Source organism: Populus nigra, chromosome 3 (assembly GCF_951802175.1).
Source record: "Populus nigra chromosome 3, ddPopNigr1.1, whole genome shotgun sequence".
Lineage (NCBI taxonomy): Eukaryota > Viridiplantae > Streptophyta > Magnoliopsida > Malpighiales > Salicaceae > Populus > Populus nigra.
Window position 1 is genome coordinate 16623837 of NC_084854.1, and position 16755 is coordinate 16640591.

The window sequence follows — 16755 nt, forward strand, 5'->3', positions numbered from 1 at the left end:
TTTTTTCTTAGGGCATGGGGATTCCTAATATTCACTAGAAGATTTTTTTAATACAAAGTTTTCTCGTATAGTATTTTATGATAATCATTATTTGTTAATATCTAGTAATTTAAAATCTTTTTAAACTAAATATATTTTTAAAATACATCTAAAAATAATTCTAGATACAAAAATAAAAGGTGCCACCTAACAACTCGGATTTTACAATCGCAGAGCCGACTAGCATCAAATTGAAAAATGCAGACAAAATTCGACAGTAATTATTGCATGACTTGCTAAAATACAGGGGGTGAACAAAAAAATTAAAAAACTGATTAAATCAAGAAAATTAGAAAAAAAAACCAAAAAAGCTGAACCAAAACAAATTAAAATTTTGAAAAAACTAGCCGGTTCGGTTTGGTTTCGGTTTTATAAGCAAAAAACCAAAAAAACCGAACCGAATCAAAACAAAAAAAACCAGAAAAAAACAAACCAAACAAGAAAAACCAAGCCAAACTGAAAAAACCGAGCCAAAACTGGAAAAACCGAGCCAAAATCAAAAAAATAAGCCAAAACCGAGAATACTGAGCCAAAACCAGAAAAACCGAGTCAAACCAGTTTGAACTAGTTTTTACCCTAAAAAACCTAACCGAACTGAAATCGATCGATTTAACCTGATTTTAATTTGATTTCAAGTGTTTTTTAAAAAAATTTAATTTAATTATGTTTTTTTTTATAAAAATTAAAATAAATCAAAAATCACCACCCCTACTAAAATATCATGTCAACCTCTGCGGTTGAAGCTCGCGATGCCTTTTCCACCAGTGGACAGCCGACCAAATATATTATATAGGACAGTTTTCCATGATTCGCCGATGCGTGACACGTGGCGAAATAACAACCAGAATGTTTCTATTTGCTGATTTCGTTTCCCTGAAAAATGTTTTTTTTGTTGTTAGGAGAGTGACGTATCAGTGATAAGCACAACACAAGAATTCTCGAGCGAGGATTGGGTTGCTCTGTGGGGTCAAGATAACGTGGCATGGAGTGAGTGGTTAGGAGAATGAAAGATGATAACATGCTGGACAGAGTAGCTGAATGATTTGTTATTGTATTTGGTCGGTTTGGTCATCATGATTCACAATAAGCTGCCTTCGCATTCTTTATTTATTTTTTAATATTAATATATTAAAATCATTTAAAAAAATTTAAAAATTTAAAAACAAAATAATTAAAATTTTATAAAAAAAAATTTTAACTACAAAAACTGGCATGCTATATTTAACTGAAACAAAGTTGGTTTGTCTCCATCTATAGCTATATACAAAAACACAATTTAATTAAAAAAAATTGATGATTATGTTTTTAATATAATACTAATATTAAAAAATTATATTAAAAAATTACATTAAACAAGGAAAAAATCTACATTAAAAAACTCTTAGACATAAATTGTTGAATTCTAAAAAATAAATCTATCCCATTTTTTCATTATTTTCTTATTTATTAACCATATAAAATCTGAAATAACATAAACTAAGCTTCTTAAACCACTCCTAATCTATATAGTATGTTATTATCACTTTATTATATCTATAAAAACTCTAAAAATGCTTTAAAGTGTTTTAGAAAATCAATAATATTAGAATCTAAAAATAATACAACTACATATATCAAAGTTATCGAATCATTAAATTAAATATTAATTATACTATTTCATAGAAAAAAAACTGGACTGCATTAGGGTTCACTAGAATATCATAACACGTCCAGTTAACTGGACTGCATTGTCAGTGAATGTATTTCAACTGTGATCATCCCTCGGCAATTCCATATTGATAAATGTAAACTGGCCACACAGTGAAAACCGTGAAGTTGACATTGAAGAACTGGGCGACAATTTAGAAGAACTTACAAGAACTGTCTTTAAAGCAGCCGAACCACACAAGGCCAGATAAGCACAAGTATGAGATGGGGACACAGAAAGTTTAAGAAACAACAATTATGAGTTGGGGCGGCAAAGATAAGTTAATTTAGCGCCCACTCCTCAGTCATCACCATATCTTTATTCCCATAAATACCACCACCTTGGCATTCATTCGTCAATAATAGTAAGCAAACCTCTTTAGCTTTGTCACTCAAGTCTCATCAAAAGATATGGGCAAGGACATTGAAGTTGGAGGCGAATTCAGTGCCAAGGACTATCATGACCCTCCACCAGCACCATTGATTGATGCCGAGGAGCTCACCCAGTGGTCTTTGTATAGGGCTATCATTGCCGAGTTCATTGCCACGCTCTTGTTTCTCTACATCACTGTGTTGACTGTGATAGGTTACAAGAGCCAGACCGACACGACCAAGAACAGTGATGGATGTGGTGGGGTTGGCATTCTTGGCATCGCTTGGGCCTTTGGTGGCATGATCTTTGTTCTTGTCTACTGCACTGCTGGTATCTCAGGTCAGTAAATCAAATAAAAATGATCGTATACATAACGGAGATCTTACAACCCCTTCTTCTTCTTCTTCTTCTTTTATGAATATGGGACAAATAAGTAATTAATTAATTAATCTTTCTAAAAATTATGCAGGTGGACACATTAACCCGGCCGTGACTTTCGGTTTGTTCTTGGCTAGGAAGGTGTCCCTGGTGCGTGCCATTCTATACATGGTGGCTCAGTGCCTGGGGGCCATATGTGGATGTGGACTCGTGAAAGCTTTCCAAAAGTCGTATTACACAAACTACGGTGGTGGAGCCAATGAACTTGCTACTGGATTCAGCAAGGGCACTGGATTAGGTGCTGAGATCATCGGTACCTTTGTTCTCGTCTACACTGTCTTCTCTGCTACTGACCCAAAGAGGAACGCAAGGGACTCCCATGTTCCTGTATGTGCTCTGTCTGCACGATCCCTCTTCAATCCTCAATTAATTATCCTAACGAGTTATAATTTTCCACAATAAATCCAATATTAAAATTAACCGGTACTGATTCTGTGCGTATAGGTGTTGGCACCACTTCCCATCGGATTTGCTGTCTTCATGGTTCACCTGGCCACAATTCCAATCACTGGAACTGGCATCAACCCAGCTAGGAGCTTTGGAGCTGCAGTGATATACAACAAAGACAAGGCATGGGATGACCATGTATGTGCCTCTCAACTGCCCTTTAACATTCCTCCTTGTTAGCTTCACATCTGACCCTGTATGTTCATGCTCATGTAAATATTTTGATTTCCTTGCTTTTGTTTTCTCAGTGGATCTTCTGGGTCGGGCCTTTCATTGGGGCCGCAATTGCTGCATTGTATCACCAATACGTCCTGAGAGCAGCTGCTGTTAAAGCCCTTGGGTCCTTCAGGAGCTCTTCCAACATTTAATTTTAAAGACCATATAATTAATATATGGTCACTGAAATAATTCCACCAAGTTATTGAATGGTGTAACGCAAAGATGTAAGGAGTCCAAAAGGGCTTGGAACTGGGGAATGTGTACATTATGGTGTCATGGTCACGTTTGTACGCGTATTGGGCACTTGTTTTGTTTGTGCTCAAACGTTTTCATCTTATCTGTCTTTCAATTTGTCTCAGGTAGTGCTGCTTCTTTGTTTGTCTTAATTATTAATCTCTCTGCTTTCTTTCTTATTTTTTCCTTTCTTTCTCACATTATCTTGTCAAATAAAAATATATAGATAAGAGGTGTGATTCGACAAGTGTGCTTAATTTGGAGCCCGATTTATTTTGTATTTCAAAAGTTTTAAAAAAATTATTTTTTTTTTATGTTTTATATCATTTTAATATAATAATATCAAAATTAATTTTTAAAAAAATTAAAAAAATATTATTTTAATACATAAAAAAAACTTGAAAAATCTAATATTCCGAATTCAGGGTTTTTCTCTATATGATCTGTAATTCTTTTTTTTTTTAGGACAGTCCATGCCCACCGTAATGTTAAAAATTAACAGGGTCCCTCCGTCTGTTTCCGTTAACAATAATATTAGTAGTAGAATAGTATTTATTTACCATCAGTCGAGGACAGATGTCATAACATGATTAAATGCAAGATAAATTACCTTGAATATCATGTAGCTTCATTACAGAAGCAATTGGCATTTTTGTAATCCTATAATTTGTATATATAACTTCACTTAACATTCCATATTTTTGGAATTTTTTTTAATAAAGATAAAAGCTATTTTATGACCACATTACCACTTTGTTTAATTAAAAAAACTGTATGTATTTTTGAGATACATAAAAAATAAAAGACTAAAAAAGTTAGAACAAGAAACTAAAATTAATTTTTTTAAAAAAACATGAGTGGAGTATACCCATTAGTGTTGGACCAAAATTTATGATCATGAGCCAAATTCCAGATTATAATTGAATCATGATTATGCAGCAAGATATACAGAGAAGAGTAGAACGAATTAGCGAGCATGACTCCATTTTATTTGATAAAAACCTACAAAATTAACTTATATTAATAAAATCAATTAGAAATTAGAAATTAGAATTAGTGAGCACCACAAATTTATAACCAACTAAATTAAGTTTATTTACTCAAATTATAATGTAAAAATAATAAATTTTAGTGTTTTCGTATTGGGTTCAAATCAAATCCAATCATCTCTAGAAAAGTTAGGATTTCTCTTCTAGATATGACAAATAATAATAATAATAAGATATTTAACATTTTGTTCAAGTTTTGAAATATAGCCGATTGATAAAAATAAATATATATGGCTAATTAGGACTTTCAAAGGAAAAATCATAAAAAAAAAAAATAAGAACTAGGGTTAAATTTCATGTATAAATTTTTTTTCCTTTTTGATTGAGTGTTTAGATTTGATAAAATCCTTCTAAGCACCGTTATTCATATTTCTAAGATGATATGAGTTTCAATTTAGGTTAAATTTCATCTTTTGATTATAAAAGATCTTATTGAAAACCTTATGATATTATGGCATTTTCAAGTAAGCTGTGAGCTTGAAAGAGTAAGAAGTGAGGGGGTGTTTGAAAGTGTAATAGTTTATTTTGTTCAAAGTATTTTTTATTTGAAAATATATTAAAATAATATATTTTTTATTTTTAAAATTTTTTTTTTCAAATTAACACATTTAAATAATTTAAAAACATTAAAAAAACATTAAATTTTAAAAATTATTTTTAAAACACAAAAACAAACAGTCATTTAAACTTTAATAATTAAAAAACCTACAAATAAAAAAGGTTTCATGAAAGGGTTGAAAACTCTCGTTTATTTAAGTTAGTTTAAGAAAAAAGACGAGAGACTCGTGAGATTGTGTATATGAGGAAGGAAATAATTTACCTACGATAACACTAACCTATACAAGGTAGGACAGAACAATGTTTTTACTGCCTATGATTCTGGATTACTCGAGAACAAAAGCTTAGAGAGACAATAAGCTACTATAAAAGTTGTCCTAGTTTCAGCTTTTAAGAGCTTTGTGCTCCTAATAACGATAACAAAATCGATCTTCAGGGAATATATTGTAGGGGAGGGGGGTGCTCTTATTCAATACACACACCCAAAAACCTTTCACAAAAGCTTGCATGTTTAATTCTTTTTTTTTTTTAATAAATCCGACCCACATTGGACCGTTTGACAAAGTACTGGTTGGTATCTAGAATTTGTCCCACATCTCAAAAGTTGGACAGCTCGAAGTTTAGGTCAATAATTAACATTTCTACTGTGGGTCTGTGGCCCAATTTGCATGCCTTTGAACAGTGTATTGTATATTGCAACAAAGGGCACCATACCATGAAGTTCATAAACTATACGGGGAAAATATAAATTCTCTTTTTAAAAATCGTAGAAATAAAAGAAAGTTCCAAAAAACCAAAATGCAGTCTATCTCTTAGAAATTCTCACAAGCTATTCGGTGTTCTTTTTCAATCCTTCGCTTATTTTTTAATTTATTATTTTATTTTTATTTTTTTTATTTACGTGGGTGTCCGGGTCAGCTTGCGCGCACCACGACTAATCTCACGGTCCACTGAACATTCTGCAAACCCAGTGAGAATGTAAGGCACCGCCATGATAACATGCATGCACAATAAGATTCGAATCCAGGTGCAGAGGAAGGGAACAAACCCCTATCACCACTAGGTCAAGACCTCAAGTGCTATTTTTTTTTCTTTTATAGGTGTCATTTTTTTTAATTAAAGCTTTTATTGTTTTATTTTTTTTCTAGTTTAACCCTTATTCTTTTGATTTTTTTTCTTTTGTTAACACTATTTTTTAGTTCAATTGAACTCTTTAATCAGAAATTGTTATTTGCCCTCTAATTAATGTTATTTTTTTCACCCTTATTTTTTTTAGATCTTTTTGTGTTATTTTTTTTTGTTTTATCTTTTGACATTTGATTTGTTAGGAATTCAGTTCATGCGATCTTATTATTTTGCATTAGATTATTTTTTAAAAAATATTGATTTTGTAATCATCTTTAATCTTTTTCTATGTGTTTTATTCGTATCTCATGACTTAAATCACAAGTTTTGTATGTTATTTTTTAATATAAGTTTTTTAAGAATTGTTTTGTTTGTGTTTTATTTTTCAAGATATTATTCTAATCCGCTTATACTTTATTTTAGTTTTTACTGGTGAACTTTATTTATCAAAATAAAAAAAATATTAATTTTAATTAATTTTAAAATAATATTGATAATGTGTCAGGCCTTGTGTAATATAAAGCATCAGTTTATTCCATAAGTTTTATTTACGTTTATCTTTTAAGCTATGAGTTTTTTAGAATATTAATTTATTTTTTATTAATTTAAATAAACAAGTTATTAAAAAAAATAAGGTGAATTTTCATTTTGTATGATTGAATATCTTGATCTATATTTATTTTTATTTTTATCAATTTTCTTTTTATTTTTAAATATATATATATATAATTATTAATTTATTTAATTAGATAATATTGTTTAATTTTAATTTTAATTTTTTTATATAAAAACATATGAAATAATCTGCTTCTCCAATGTATTTTTTTTAATTACAATCCGCAAGACAGCGTAAGTTAAATGCGTAAAAGCATGTTTTTATAGTTTTTAAAAATATGATTTTTGCTTAAAAAATATTGTATTTTTTTTTAAAAAAAATAAATCACCACAACTCTAAGCCATACACATCCTTGTCGCAATTTAAAACGCGGGTGGCCACGTGGAGAAAACGTGTGTTACTCGAACTTAAGCCCTTCTTTGGCATTGACTTGTCATATTCTTACAACGCCAACCGAAAAAACCAAAGAAAAAAATACCGCACATGACGTGTCAAGATATGGACATTCTGTGATGGGTAGACCCCACAACTTGACTTAGCATCACAGAGTCTGTCTGTAACCACCAATGAATATAGAGCAATAGACAGTGTCATCTCATTGGCCCACGTTTCTATTGAATGGATAAATTCTAGCAGCAATTATGTTGTCTAATGCAATTAAATCCATAAAATATTGTCGTACGTGTCATTCATGCATAAGAAATAGAGGAATTAAAAAGTGGGGTTCATAAATTATTTTTATAATAAATTTTAAATTTTATAAGAGGATAAAATATAATTAATGATACACCTAATAATTTCTCGTAACAATAAACATTTATTTTTTTAATAAAATTATCCAATCATATTGTTCTACTGTATGGTTTTTTTTTTTTAATTTTTGAGCAACTCGATCTAACCTTTCATGATATTCCTAATAATTTTTTTGTAATAATAAACATTTAATTTATTAATAAAATTATACATTATGTGTTTGTTTGATATCATCATGTTAAAATATTTTTAGATTTTTTATATTTTTCTTGTATCGCAATCATTAAAAAATAAAAAATATTAATTCATTTTTTTAAATTTAACGTATTTTTTTAATATACTGTCACCATTCCAGAAGCACCTATAACATTGTTGTATATAATGGATTTTTATTTTAATATGTTCATGGTATACCTAATAATTTCTCGCAATAATAAACATTTAATTTATTAATAAAATTGCCCAATCGTGTCATTCTGCTGTATATAATGGATTTTTAATTTTTGAGCAATTCTAATCTGTGGGCAACAAATCCAATCACTCTAAGCTCACATTTCCCCAACTGCATTTATTGTTTTTATGTGAAGTTTGTTTCTGTAATTTAAAAGTATTTTTTAAAAAAATTAATTTTTTTAAATTAATATATTTTTATATTTTTTGATTATTTTGATGCTATAATGTAAAAAATAATTTTTAAAAAATAAAAAATATATATTTTTTAATATTTCTCCAACAACTACACTTAGTCACTTACACTTTCAAACAAGCTATTGTTATAGCCGCCAGATGCACAAAAAACGAGTAGCTCATGGTAACCACGAGAGGATGCCCTTATTCTAGTGGTTCTCACATGGCCTCTTATGGTAACTTACACAAAGGGGGGAGAGCTTATCCATGACACCACTATAAAAATACAACACAGTTCAACAATTGGAAGCCAAGGCAAAGCAGTGTTGACATCATCATCTTCTTCTCCAATCCAAGCTATATATCATTTCAGTTTACAGCCCCCTTTTCAAGAGCTTCACCAACCCCTCACTTACAAGTCCCTTTTTTTAGTCTTTGTTAGTGCTCTATCAATGGCATCAAGGAACCTTTTCAATGCAAGAGCTAACTACAACTACCCTACTCCAGGGAGTGGTAATAATCCAATCACTGGTCATGACGACGTTTTTGAGCTCGACGAGGCTGATGTTTGGGATTCTAACGTTGCTCCATTGTTGGAGAGCAAGAAAACGATACCAAGCTCACGTAGTTCAAAGAGAGCTCCTAGGAAGTTTGATCACATGGCCAAGGACGGGACCCCGGTGACATGTGCATCATTGCCGGTCAACATACCAGACTGGTCCAAGATTTATAACGATCATCAAAAGAAGGAGGATATTGAGGGCAGTGTTCATCCGGTTGATGATGATATTGACTATGATAATGATGGTGACGACGACGATCAAGACGGTAGAGTGCCTCCACATGAATATTTAGCGAGGAGGAGAGGGGCTTCTTTCTCTGTTCATGAAGGGATAGGAAGGACCTTGAAAGGGAGGGACTTGCGCCAGGTGAGAAATGCGATTTGGAAGAGAGTTGGATTTGAAGATTAGCGAAGAAGCTAGAGGGATTTAGTTATCTGGGAATTTAGATATGAGATGGGGTACGTAGCTGAAGACTTTTTTGTTTTGTTTTTTGTCACGCGTTTTCTTTGATGGGCTAATTAATTCAAGTGTCCTTTTCTTCTTCTTTTTCGTTAAAATGAAATATTGTCCTCTGGTTATCGGTGTTTTGAATGTAATCAGAGGGATCGGAGACCTTTTGCCTGTAATTTGTCAGATATACAAGAGTTAAGAACGTAGAAGAAAGACTCAGGAACTCACTGATTTTTTAGCTTTTAGATCCTCAACGTCTGTCTTCTTACTGGTTTTTTGATAATAACGGTGTGCTGGAAAGTACAGGTGATATGGACTGATCCTGTGGCGGGCGGCAGGCAGGAAAGGCACATATTGCTGTCTTCGATGGTCATCTTTGATTAGAGATCCAGCATTCATTTCTCTTTTACCCTTTGACTCCTCTCGCTCAATATTCCTCTGCTGCCTTTCTCTGGCTCTTGCTGCTGTTATTTGTTTCGTATTTCCTAAAATGTATATATGATTGGATTTTGCCTTATGTGTAAAAATGTACATGAATTGCAAAGGTGACGACACACACTTGTACTCTTATCTTATGGTCCTGCGTGGCATGTTTGGCTTCCATGACAACAGGAGATGGCGTGAAGATGTGTAGGTGAGGGCACCGTACCCAAACCCATATATATAATTTGACAATGTGGGCGTTGGATCATCAAATCCCATATAATTGAATTGCATAGGACAAGAGAGTAGTGGGTATCGTTGATTAATTAGTACTATTTTCAATAATAATAATAATAGTTAATCAAATACATTTTGCTCTGATCTTCCAATGTTTTGATATAAAATCATTAAACAAGCGGCGCTGCTTGATTTGTGTGCCCTGTCGTTTGTTTTTGCTTGTTGCCTTCTAGGATGAAATTTGGTTGCGCAAGGAACATTATTATCGAACTTCTCTCTCGTTTTTTTTTTTTACAAAATGCTGTTTTTAAAATTTTATTTTTTATTTATAATTAATTTTTTAATGTTTTTAGAATTGTTTTGATGGCTGGTATTTAAAATAAATCTTTTAAAATTAAAAAATATTATTTTAATATATTTTTAAATAAAAAATATTTTAAAAAACAACAACGCGTAACACTCGTAATCTTAGTTTTCTTGGACCACCACAATTTCTCACGTTCTTTCTCATTGTCGGTGCTAACTGCTAACCTGAAATTATGAAAAATATATAGGTTATTTTCGGGAGGGGAAAGCAAAGTTGGCTGTGTTCTTCAAGCCACCTTCCTATAAATTATGTTTTTTTTTTTCTTTTGCTAAGTCAAGACTCAAGAGTGGTCTAAATTTAGTATTTGTGACCTTTTAAACCCGTGCATCAAAGGAAGAAGAAGAAGAAGAAGATTTTAGCATGGTTGCTCGAACTGGAGTCCAAACACATATCACGTGACTCCAATTAAAACGAGCCAGCTGGCCTCTTATTCAATGGGATTTCGATTGCTTGAGCGGATGCGATTAAATTGGAATTTTCTTCTAATCTTCAACACAAAACAACATCACGTTTTAATTATATAAAATATATAAAAATACACTTTGATCGAGGATGCTAATTAATTATTATCCAAGTTCTCGGGGTTGAAGATTCGATGCAAGTGTGCTGTTCTTTTTAGTTGAACGATAACCATGTTTTTTTTAAGCAGCTTGCACCGCAATTAATTCCCATCAAACCTACTGAAATCAATTTCCATTGAAGCAAGTAGCTTATGTGTGAATCAAGATTAATAGATTCTTACTCAAAATTAATTTAAGACTTGAAAAATGATTGCCAGGCCGGATGCACGGGTATGGTGTTATTATCAGATCCAGACATTTTGGATCTTGCACCTGAGTTTGTCAGGATTTTCATGCCTAGATACCTGGGTCTAGAATACTTGCAAAATCCAGACGTGTGTCTGGTGTTGTTGCTAGATTCAGACGCTTTGATGCGGGTTTGATATGTTTTTTAGATTCAAGTAATGTGAATTTGACATGGTTATCTGATCTAAATTAATGTCTTGACTTGACGGTTATTTAAATTCATAATAACGTAAGTTGGACACTTTTAATTGCCATTGCAATAATTATTTATATTGTTTACTAATCCGCCCGTGGTGACATGAAGGCCATCTGTCTAGTTTATAACTAATTTGAGTAATTTTATGATGCCGAAAAATTAACTAATATGAATTATTTTTCAGGTCTCTAAAAAACTAGAAAAATATAACTAGAAGATAGAAATTCTAGATATAAATATTCTTATAATTTTTTATGTGTTATGAATTTTATATTATCTGTCATCTTTGTGTTTATTTTTTTAAAAGTGAATTTCAAAAAATAACTAATAAAATATTACTAGGTGATCGGTGAGCATCATAGAATTTTAGTTCATGCATTTGTATGATATATTTTCATTAAAATAACCCTTTTTTTTTTATCTTAAAATCATGTAAATAAAGAAACGAGAAAACAAAAAAAGCAAGTAAAAATTATTTTACTCCAATCAATTAGGTTTATTCATATAATTTTTTTAATTAATTTAATTTTTTAATCATTTAATTTTCACCTTAAACAGGAAATGTTTCTTTTTAAAAAATAGAATAGTTATTAGATTACAAGTTTTGAAAAAGAACAAGGTTAAGCATTCAATTTGGTGCTTTGATCAATAATAACATTCCTCGTTCCTATAAAAGAGAGTTTTTTTCTTTTTCTTATTTAGATGTTCCAAAATATATGTTTTTTTTTAATAATAAAAAAGTTAAGGCATTGAATATTGAATTTTACTATTTTACCCCTCTTTAAGATTTGAATTCAAGACTTTCCTTTTCTTTTTATACAATTTTTTATTATATTTATTTCAATATTGACTTAAAAGTTATATATTCCATAAAAAGAATAATAAGTTGATAAGACTTTTAACTTTTAATAATAAGTTAAAAAAATAAAAATCGGCAAACACCATTCCTTCATGAATGCTTTTCCATTACAATCAGAGGGGCGAACGGCGATTTTTTTTTAAAATAAAATAAAATTAAGGGAAAATTCAAGGAGAGAACCTAGAATAAAAGGGAATAATCCATAAAAAGAAAGTTTGTGTAAGGGCAAATCCGTAGAAAATTAAGAGCACATGGACAATTGTGTCATTAACGGGATTGGAAAATGCAAAAATAAATTAATGTTTGAAAGTGCAATATCACAATAATTTAAAAAATCTTTTTTTCTCATGGTTTTAGATTTGAGTATTATAATTACTATAATAGTTACTTAAAATTTATATTATTATTAATTTTAAAATTATAAAATTAATTAAAATACGCATAAATTAATTCGGATATTCATGTCGATTAATATATATATATATATATATAATATTTTTTTAAAAAAAATAACTTTTTTATAAAACATTGTATGTAACGCAGTTAAAATGGACGTGTAAAAAAGTAGACGCATCGTGAGAGAATCCGAACCCGCCCAGCTGAAAAGCAGTGAAGGAAGGCCACGTTGGCAAGGGAAGAAGGCAACGTTTGCGGTGTTTTGCAATTGCCGTTGGTAACAGTGAGAGAAGCAATTTACAGAAAAATGCAAAAAAAACCCCACCCCTGCTCCTTTCGTAAACTTTGTACTGAGTAGTGACAGAAAATGGGAGGTGAAAGGAAGAAGATACTGGTGGGTCTAATGGTGGCAATGATTTTGGGATTTGCAGTCTATTTCAGGCTTTGGACAATTGACTATGCTATCTCCTCTGATGACACCGAATTGATAAGGTTTCTTTCTTTCTTTTGATCTAATCACCAAAATACATGCTTTTATTGTTGGTAGGTATGATTTTGGTAAGAAAATTAGTGGGTTTTCTTCCATTTCGTAAAATGTACAATGTTTTTGAGAATTCAATGATGTTATATTACACAAGCCTGGAGCTAAAAAATGCCCTCAATTTTTACCTTTTATTTATTTATTTCTTGATTCGCAAAGAGCTTTTCAGTTGGCTTTACAAATTTCACTCCTATTAACGTGATTATGCTTGAATTAGAGAGTCACTTAAGTGGATTGATTATATGATTGTGCATGTAGAGTTACACTAGCCTGTTGGCTGTTACTACTAATTATGATTCTGTTAGTCCGCATTCCATCGCAGACCCATAATTATATGTTTGCTTCTTTTCTAGTAAAAATCAAAGCTGTCAGTGATTCTGAAAGCAAGCTGATTAACTTTGCATATTTTTTGTTCCCAGTACAGCAATAAAATACTTTCCATATTTTGTCTGTTTTATAATGTTGATTGCTGTAATTCTTATAACTGGTGTTGTCCATTTTAGTAATTAAGGCGCAAATGCAATTGTTTTACCTTCATCCTACTTCTTAGCTCCACGGTGTTTCTGTGCTTTGGAATTTTGTAGAAGACAGTTCGATCTTGCCAACAGGGAAGCATTGGATGAATCTGCTGAGTGGAGGATGAAATATGATGAGGAAGTAGAGAGAGCTGCAAAGTGTGATAAGCAACTAGTAGAGGTGTGCTTACTTCAATTTCTCCTGATCTGTTTGTTATTCTTGGTGGCATTTCACACTTTAAGTTTTTAACTTTGCTTAGTCGGGAATATCAATTTTACTGTTATAAGGGGTCTGTCTTTTTTATCTTTACGAGTCTACTCAAATAATCCAAGTCCATAAGTCCTTTCGTACTGATACTCACCATCTTCCTGCCTTCGACTTTGGGAAGGAAAAAAAAACAGAAACTTCCTATTTTGAATGAATCTTGTAGATGCATTTTGGAGCTAGTAATAAGTTAATTATGTCTTCTGATTATTGAATTTGCTTATAGTTGGAATCCTTTTGGTTCAGCGACTTTAACCAGACTCATCTTCATCATTCTTGCCTTGAATTTAGTCAATTATTGATTTTTGAACTGTACCTTCCATTGGGTTTTCTGATGTCAAAAGGTCTATGTTTTAATTTGGCAAGCGCCATGAGCATTGTTATGTCTTCTAGTTACTACTTTTGCAATGCCCTGGATTTTCAAGTGGAAATCAAAGTTGATAATCTTACGTATGAAGAATAAGGAGTCCAATGTGATTTGAACGGAAGTATGTTATATGTCAGTGCTAATATATACACAAAGCAATTAAAAACTTTATATGTATAGCTTCCATGAGATTGAAAGAGTTACCTTACATGAATATCAAATTATAAAAATGAAATCATGTAGTGAAACTGCTGTGAAAATGTTATTACATTGGTTGTTCAGGGCATTAATTTTGCTGCTCTTGGAAGGTCGTTTGTGTATCAGCTGTGCATCTGGGCTTGAATACTATATTTGGGTGAACATAATAATCAATGTAGACATTGTGTTTTTCTAACCAGATGATTTAGCCAGAATAATTATTGAATTATTCTTGTGCTTTTTGCAAATATTGGAGCTTAACTTAAGAATAATTCTGAGGGAAATGTTCCATTATCTTTGGATGTTATTAATATTTCTGCTTGCAAATGGGCGGTTTTGACATTTCTATGTATGTGGTGTGCATGTGTAAGAGAAAATGTGCTTTCTGAACCATCATGTGGATAGGCACCTCAATTTTCAGCTCATGGAATAGTCAAAACTTGCACATTTCTTTTCATATGATATCAATGATTTATAATGCTGGTGGGTTTGGAGCAATAATCTTCATGTTGGGAACTTAGAAGCTTTTTTGTTGTTTGATACCATGTTTGCTTTTGGTTTTCAGTTTTCGTGTTGAAATGTCTGTGAACAAACTGTGAAAACTTATCTATTTGTATTGTCCCCCTAAAAAATGAAAACCAGTGAACAGTTACCACAATTTTGGAAACCAGTAGAAATGGTTTTCAAACATTTTCACAAGTTTGTTTCTTTCCCTAATTTCACATATTATTGGCATAACTTATTATCTATTACCCTGTTCTCTTGATTACCATTACCACTTGTGAGTGCCTGTCAGTGATGATCTGCAATCACCAATTGACAACTGTTGGTTGCATGACCTCTGCCAATCACTTGCGATTAGCAGTCACTGTCAACCACCACCAATTAGTTGGCAATGAACTCCACTGATTGCATTTGACAGCCATCAGTCAGGGATAGCTATTGGTACTGATGATTGCTTTTTTAGAAATAAATGTCGAAATGAAAACTCAAAAGGAAAAAAGAACAAAATATAGAGGTAAAATGGTAAAAGGACAAACTGGAGGTGATATTTCAAATGGGATTGTGATTTCCGTTTGTCAATTTCTCTTAAAAGTATATAGGACCTAAAATCTCAGCCTTTTGCATCTGACTAAATTTTTCTTGCATCTTGTGGCGCAGATAAAGCAGAAAGTGGAGGATGCTGCCACCATTAACCAGCAATTGGTAATGCTACAAAAGGTGACTCTCCAACATCAAACATCTAATTGCTTACTGTCGCAAGTTCTTTTGTTTCTTCCTTCTGATATTCAATTTTTATGGCTGAGATCTATTTGATACATTTTCTGGAATTTTCTTTCAACAATAAAGGAACTCTAGAATCAAGTAGCTTGGTCATGTATTTTGCCTAACATGGTTTGTTTCTCAAATGAAAATTCATCATCAAGTGAAACTGTGCTAATGCCTTTTGTCTACTACTGAAAACTTCCAGAATTGATAATGTTGCTTGAGTAGGATCTTTAGCGTAACAAAAAAACCACCTTGTTCATATTTATAATCTTTTTCTGGAGTCTGGACCCTAATGATCAAGGAGGACCTGGAATTCTATTATTTTCGTTATAATTTGGAATCTATTTGCAGTTTGAATTTGTGTGTTTTTTTCTGACACTTTCTCACATTACCAGGAAAACATGGCCCTAGTTGGGAGGATGGAAGTCTTGAAAAACAAGCTGGAGGCTACCAAGTTAAAGTGTCGCTCAAAATAGATCGGTGACTTGAACAGAATTCTAACTTGCCCTTACGTGTATAGAAGTGCCTATATATAATTTACTTGTTTACAGAAGATCTCAAATACTGTGAGATTGCAGTTTCTGACGAGTCCAACAAAGGGAAATGGTTTTTGAATGCGATTCAGTCTCTTACCCATAGCTATGTACATTACATACAAGGTATCTGCTTTTTAGTTGAGAGAATGTTGAATGAATTATAATGCTGTTGTACTGGTCATAATAAATTTCCTTTTGCTCTCCTCTCCCCCTTTCTTTGGACTTTACTCCGCGAATGAGGGATTTATGGATAGGGAATATGCGTTATAGTTAATTGGTTGGTTATATATAGTACTAGTTTTATTTATATAAAATATATTTATTATTAATAAAGGCTTTTTATTTTTAATATTTAATTATATTTGATTAATGAATCTAGAGTAAAAATAAAGTTTGTAGAATAAAAATATTTGCATAGGAAATTATAAAGTTATAATTATGAGATTTTTATTGTATCAAAGTATTGTTTCTAAATGTTTTTGATCAATATTTTATTAAGACTGGACATTAATTAAAGTTGTTGAGATTAATATATATTATGTTCACTTTTTTATGAAAGAAAACAACTGCTCTCCTAAACTAAAGTATAAAGTATAAAAGATA

At 31.6% G+C, this 16755-nt stretch overlaps 3 protein-coding genes across 5 annotated transcripts; all 3 read left to right on the plus strand.

Annotated features, from left to right (window-relative positions):
* The first annotated feature begins 2075 nt into the window (after positions 1-2075).
* On the plus strand, positions 2076-3560 carry LOC133687839 (aquaporin PIP2-1-like). The gene is made up of 4 exons (XM_062107172.1): positions 2076-2437; positions 2568-2863; positions 2981-3121; positions 3232-3560. Exons 1-4 carry the CDS (start codon positions 2137-2139, stop codon positions 3349-3351), a joined length of 858 nt encoding a protein of 285 aa, XP_061963156.1. The 5' UTR covers positions 2076-2136; the 3' UTR covers positions 3352-3560.
* Positions 3561-8399: 4839 nt separating this feature from the next.
* LOC133687840 (protein S40-4-like) lies at positions 8400-9747 on the plus strand. 3 transcript variants are annotated; one of them, XM_062107173.1, is made up of 2 exons: positions 8400-9185; positions 9362-9747. In XM_062107173.1, the coding sequence occupies exon 1, from the start codon at positions 8617-8619 to the stop codon at positions 9133-9135; it is 519 nt and encodes a 172-aa protein (XP_061963157.1). In that variant the 5' UTR covers positions 8400-8616; the 3' UTR covers positions 9136-9185; positions 9362-9747. The 3 variants fall into 3 exon arrangements, with proteins under 3 accessions (XP_061963157.1, XP_061963158.1, XP_061963159.1); XM_062107174.1 differs by having other exon boundaries at positions 9424-9747; XM_062107175.1 differs by having other exon boundaries at positions 9484-9747.
* Positions 9748-12630: 2883 nt separating this feature from the next.
* On the plus strand, positions 12631-16356 carry LOC133689053 (uncharacterized). Its single transcript, XM_062108768.1, has 4 exons — positions 12631-12953; positions 13587-13698; positions 15509-15568; positions 16012-16356. Exons 1-4 carry the CDS (start codon positions 12829-12831, stop codon positions 16090-16092), a joined length of 378 nt encoding a protein of 125 aa, XP_061964752.1. The 5' UTR covers positions 12631-12828; the 3' UTR covers positions 16093-16356.
* The last annotated feature ends 399 nt before the right edge of the window (positions 16357-16755 follow it).